The sequence below is a fragment of the Diadema antillarum genome, unplaced genomic scaffold, assembly GCF_040938485.1.
Source record: "Diadema antillarum isolate AM-2024a unplaced genomic scaffold, OU_Dant_1.0 seq00001779_RagTag, whole genome shotgun sequence".
Lineage (NCBI taxonomy): Eukaryota > Metazoa > Echinodermata > Echinoidea > Diadematoida > Diadematidae > Diadema > Diadema antillarum.
Genome location: NW_027272458.1, coordinates 563388 through 569850, shown reverse-complemented (window position 1 = coordinate 569850; position 6463 = coordinate 563388). Strand labels below are relative to the sequence as shown.

General features: G+C 46.3%; 1 protein-coding gene across 1 annotated transcript; it reads right to left on the bottom strand.

Annotated features, from left to right (window-relative positions):
* Nucleotides 1-853: 853 nt before the first annotated feature.
* On the bottom strand, nucleotides 854-1537 carry LOC139712261 (uncharacterized). Its single transcript, XM_071624101.1, has one exon. The coding sequence runs from the start codon at nucleotides 1535-1537 to the stop codon at nucleotides 854-856; it is 684 nt and encodes a 227-aa protein (XP_071480202.1).
* Between the last annotated feature and the right edge of the window lie 4926 nt (nucleotides 1538-6463).

The following is a 6463-nucleotide window of genomic DNA, read 5'->3' as shown; positions in this document are numbered from 1 at the left end:
GGATAGGAGGCGATGATAATCTCCCCTTCAGCTCATCGAATGCCTCTTGGCATTCTTTCGTCCAGAAGAACTTGTGATTTTTCTCCATTAGCTGGTGGAGCGGTTTGGCGATGGAGGCGAAGCCTGCAACAAACCTGCGGTAGTACGATACCAGCCCCACAAAGCTCCTCACTTCCTTGGTGGTCCTCGGTGTTGGCCATTGTTGAATGGCGGATGTCTTGTCTGGATCTGTTGTCACTCCATCCTTCGACACGATATGCCCCAGGTACCTAACGCTGGTGTGAAATAGTGAGCACTTCGACGGCTTAAGCTTCAAGCCAGCCTCACGGAGTCGCTGGAAAACCACTTGAAGTCGTGACAGCTCATCTTCCACTGTCTTGCCAAAGACAATCACGTCGTCCAAGTACACAAGCAACATTTCCCAGGTAAGGCCTGCCATCACTCTATCCATCAGACGCTCGAAGGTGGCTGGCGCATTACAGAGCCCGAAGGGCATAACGCGCCAGGCATACAACCCGCCATTAGCGATGAAGGCTGATTTCTGCTTAGCCTGGTCGTCAAGCTGCACTTGCCAATACCCACTGGCAAGATCGAGGGTTGAGAACCACTTTGCCCCGCTGAGTGCATCCAGCGTGTCATCTATTCTGGGCAGCGGATAAGCGTCTTTCAGTGTTGCAACATTCAGTTGGCGGTAGTCTATGCACATCCTCTTGCTCCCATCCTTCTTTGTGACCAAGACCACGTTGGAAGACCAAGGACTGCTTACTTGCTCAATCAGCCCCTGAGATAGTAGCTGATCTATCTGTCTATCAATCTCCGCCCTCTGCTCCGCTGGATATCGTCTTGGTGCTTGTCACACTGGTCTCGCATCACCAGTATCAATGCTGTGCTGGACTAGGTCAGTTCTGCCCAGATCTGTTGGTCCATGTGAGAAGACATCTGCAAAATCTTGCAGCAGCTCTGCTACTTGCGTGTGGTACTGCTCTGGGACATCTTCAATGCTTCGCTCGTACAGCTCTGCTACATGTGATGGCATGCCATCACCACCGTTCACGTCACGTGGAATTACCTCGACCTGTTCAGCGTTTTGGAGCTGAGTCAGACAGGCCACCATCGTGCCCTGCTTCACCACTCTCTCTTCCTTTGTGGGGTTGTAAACTCTGATAGGGAGTACCTCAGCATTCGCCTCAACGACAGCCCTTGCTATCAGCAAGCCCTTACTGAGGGTCTCAGCCTGGTTGGTAGGAGCTTCCAGCAGACCAACTCCTGCGATTGGTTGTGGCCTTCCACCTGCCACCATGCCTTTCAATATTGCCTCGTGCCCTGGAGGTACTGAACTGGTCTCGCTTGCTATGATTCTGCGGCAGAAAGGCTGACCCCGATGATCTTTGCATTGGATCGTCTCCCATGGCAGCTGCAGCTCCAGTTTGCGGCAATCCAGCACCGACTGTGTTTGCATCAAGAAGTCCAACCCGATGATACCCTCATTGTGAAGATTGGCCACCGTCACCTCAAACACGAACAGCAAATGTCCCATCTGGATTTCAGCCAGTGTTTTACCACTGGTCTCGAGTGGAGAACCGTCTGCTTGGCGCACTGTACGAGTTGCTCGCTGCAATACCGGCTTCCTTGCATCTGCAATCTTGCTGAAGATCGCATTGGACACATACGTCTGCGATGAACCGGTATCAATTAGGAATGTGATGGGCTGACCGTTGATCTTAGACTCAACATGAAGACCATGATATCTGCTATTGCCAACTGGCCGTGCTTGCTCTGCTTGTTCAGCCTGGGGTGCTCACTGTGGTTGTTCTGGTGTCCTTTGTTGCACGCCACCAACATCACTACGAAGTGGAGCTGGTCCCCACTCTGGCTGACTGCGCGCTGGTATCTGCTCGATATTTGATGCTTGGGGGCAGTGCCTCCAACCATGGCCAACTTGATTGCAGTGGTAGCACCTCCTTCTGTCTGCATCGATGCTTGCTGGCATACTTCTAAATGGTTGCTTCACTAGACGTGGGCAATCTCGTTTCCAATGGCCAGCTTGGCCGCAGTTGAAACAATTGTTGCTCTGGTCCCCAGGCAGTGGTGATGCTGGTACCCTTGCAAATTGTGCTGTCGCGTTGGTTCTCGATCGTGTTGGTGGAGAAGATTCCACTCTGGAAATCAGCTCTTCCACTGCTTTCGTCATTCGCCTCATAGCGCCGTCTTTCTCCTTGGTTGGAGGGCTCTTCTGCTCTACATCATCAGTCGCCAGTGCTCTGCTATACCGCTGCGACCGACCATCGGTTCTCTCCGTCTCCATCCTCAGGAAAGCCTCTGTACTCAGTGCTGCTTCAATTGCCTCATCAAGTGTGCAGGGCTGGGCGCGGAAAAGACCTTCTCGTATCTCTGGTCTTACGACCGCGTCCATGAAGTGGCCTCTTGCTAAGCGATCTTGCCCCGCCTCGTCAAATTCTTGGTAGGCTAATGCAGTCAGCTCCCGAATACCCTGTCCCAACTCCTGCAGAGTCTCCTTTGGTTTCCTCCTCCTGGTCCGCAGCTCAGCCAAGAAGACCTCGGATTTGCCTGCTGGGCCGAACCGTTGCTTAAGCCTATTTACCAGCTCGCTGTACGTTAACCTCCTTCCTGTCTGTTGAACAAGGACCTTTACAGCTGGGCCTCGCATGCTGGCAGCCAAGTACTGCAGTGCTTCATCTTCAGACCATCCGTTCACCCCTGCGCAGGCCTCAAAATGACTCAAATAGTCAAGAATCGGCCCCCTGCCGTCGAATCTATCGGGAGTCATCCGCAGCTTATCTCCACCTCTATATCTGCGCTGGTAACTGCCTTCGTTCCACAGTTCTGGTCTTCGCCACGGTGTACCCATTGCTGATGGTGCTGCTGATGAATTACCTCCAGCACCTACCAGAACTTCATTTACTGGTGCTGGCTGGTTGCCCATTGCTGGTGTCTCCCAACTGGTCTGCTGGGGCCGCCTGCCATCCTACCTTCACATGTAGGACCACTCTGCCATTGCTGACTTCCAGTCATCATGCCGACACCAAGCCGTTGCGCTGTAACTGGTTGTTTGCAATACCTGCTGTACCTATCGTTGACTGGTCTGCTTTCAGGTGTTGCAAAACTACTGGGGAACGAATGAGGAATCTCAACGTTTCCACCAGATCGCCTTGCAAAACCAGCAGGAGGAGCTTTACTTCCGGATGACTCTGCTGCAGCATTTGGTGCTGTGGTGAAGCCATCCTGGTCTAGTGGTGTGCTGCTGCTAATTCCTGCCCTTCCTGAACTCATCGTTCCTGAGCTGGGGTAGCTGGTGGTAGCGGGTCCCTGCGATGGAGCTGGAGTTCTTCCGAGTGCTGCACGAAGATCTGTCATCATCGCTTCGACGTCTGCCAGCTCCTGTTCTAGCTGCCACCAAATTTCCGCTGGAGTTTGCTGACGCTCGCCAGCAGTTCTTGCTGAGTGATGCATGTTGCGCTGCTCTGTCTACTGCCAATCCCACTCCTGACACCACGTGTAGCCTTCTCTCCTCTGTGTCGCTAGTGTATATGTTGTTATACGCTGTGTGCCACCCGGCCCCGGCAACTAGCTGGAGAAGGGTCAGGATGGTCCGAGCTAGGCTGGGGTCCGTTTGGTTGAAATATACAACCAGGCGTGGAGAACGGCGTTGAAATGTACCATATTGCTTGGTTACTTACTACCAGTCTATTCCCATTACTTGCTTACTACCAGAATACTACCAGTCACAATTCATCCAACGAAGATACCAGTACCAGAGCAGCTCATCCAATCGCAGATACCAATACCAGTGCAGCTCATCCAACGCAGATACCAATATCAGATACCACCACAGTGCACTCGCATACCATTTCATCAGTTCCGAAATTGCACTGCACCACTCACCGATACTTCTGTTATACTGCAGCAGACTTCAAAGGAAACGGTCCAGGCAGTAGTGTCCACTTCAATCAACGCTTTATTAACACTAAACAACACTAATCATCCACACCTTGGCCCGTATCCAGGCCCACCCAGCTGGCTTATCCACACTTTGGCCCGTATCTAGGCCCACCCAGCTGTTTCGATACATATTCGACCTCTTATTATTCTCCGACCGCTATATTTCCGAAACAGTTACGCATTTTACTTACTAACCTTTTCCTCAAATACTAACGCTTATTAACCTTCCTCATCATACGGAAATGATTAGATAACGAAGCGATAATTGTATGGAAGATTATTACTGAACATAATTGCATCTCCAACAATTATTACCCCTCTTAAATTTCTAACAAAACAATCCATAATCGTCAGTTTCCTTGTAACTGATCGATTCATGATCGATTGTTCAAACAATCGATCGATTATGTAATCTATCACGGAACTTCCAATATTGGGCTAATTTTCACCCGTTTTCTTACTAATACACTAATCTACCAATTCTTCATTGGTTACAATACTTATTGCAGTGGGGCATTTGAACTTTGTGGAAATGCTATTTCCATTTCCGTAGACTTGTCAGAATTTCTGACAAACAAAGGCGTGAAACAAAGTTACTTGAATCTTTGCACTCCCAATGAAATGTAATGCGTAGTCACTTTAGTAATCAGAGCAGTGAGTTGCTCTTGAATTTAATCTTGAATTTAACCACTTGCATAAGTGTGTTGAATGTCTGGAGTCTTGCAAACTTAAATGCCCTTGAAGTATATGGCATAATTGTTCAGTGCTTGGCTGAAATGTTTTTTACTTTTTATAGTATTTAAACTTAACATGATCATATGCACTTGCAGTACATGTGCACAAGTCGTTTTGTATACTTCATCAAAGGCTGTTGTCATGGTTACTGTCCTCTAAACTGGTCCAATGTTTAATTGTGGTTTTACAATCATGTTCTTAACATTTTGCAAATGGGCAGAGGAGATTATCAGGTTAAAGAGTAATGTGCTTCTATTGGTACTCACATGATTACATATTTGAAGGCTAGTGTCTCTTTCCAAATCTTGAAATGGCAAGAAGCTGAAATGTACACATTTTTTAATGATGTTTAGGATACAAGCATTGCTTGAATCTTCTAATGAGGCTATGAAGATTGTGCTATTAACCTATTTATTCACTGAACTATACAAGTTACTCTGTAGAGGCTGTTCTGAAAGGAAGCATTACTCTGCTTCCGAAAAGTATATATTACTGTATAAACCATCTCATCAATGCTGGAGGATAAACCCGAGTCCAAGGGATTTCTTTGCACAGGAAAACATTTAGTGAATCTTTTTGAAGAGATGTGCAGAACTATGCGTATGGTTCCAAAGATAATGTAGTAGTAGTAGTACACTCAGTAGTAGTACAAGTAGTAGTGTAGTAGTAGTAGTAGTAGTAAAAGTAGTGGTAGTAGTAGTAGTAGTAGTAGAAGTGGTAATAGTGGTACATTGTAGTACAAGTAGTTGTTGTAGCATGCACACACTGAAAGATCATACCATTGCGTTTGAAGTGCATGCACGATGTGACCTGGATAATTTGTCTTCTATGAAGAAAGTGCTATCTCAGTATTGCAGTGTACCCGTAGGTTCTTTGTAAAGTTACTTGTGTCACAGAAAATGTACTTAGCAGCACTCTTGGGGTGCACCTTGTGCACCTTGCCCGTTAGTGTGTAGCTGCCAAATGCAAGTGCCAAGAAAAGCTGCCTTAGTTCTAGTTTTGATCATTGCTGTAACTGCCACAAAACCATCGCAAATCTTTCATGAGACATGGGATAGCTGATTCATGTGTAAATTTGCTACATTCATCTTCTTCTTTATGCATACAGGGCTTCTTTATTTGATTATTTGTTTGTTTGTGTGTTTGTTTGTTTGTTTAGTTTATTTATTTGTTTGTTTGTTTGTTTGTTTGTTTTTCTAGCTGTAGGTAGATACATAGGAAGGGCTGTTTCAAACAGTCATTATTTCCATGTCTATGAGCATTTTTCTCTGAATCTAAACACCATAATGTGTTGCATTAGCTTGATAGTTTTGTGAACATCCATTATTGATTCTTTGCCATATTTGTTCATGACACTGCCAGAGTATGTTCTTTCCTCCAATATGCAGTCAGCAAATAATAATATGCGAGAAAATTACTATAGGTCTTTAATACTGCGGTAAACATCAATGATAATTGTGATGCAATTTTGGTTGTAACTGAACAGACTTTGTTTAAGAACTGTTTGAATTGTATGTGTATGTGTGTGATCTTTTTTTTTTTTTAATGCAAGTATTTTCCGTACCGGTAATGCTAGTGCTTCGAACACATGTTTATTCTATAAATCCTGTGTTTGTGCTCATGACTCTGGAGACATCGCCTGTATCCAATTATTTTCACTGGCATGACCTTGAATGAAATTGTGGGATTTTAAGACTGGGATAGACTCATTGTAAGGTCTCCATTTAGCTCGAAGCACTTTCACAGTTTTGCCAGAGAAATAGCAAAC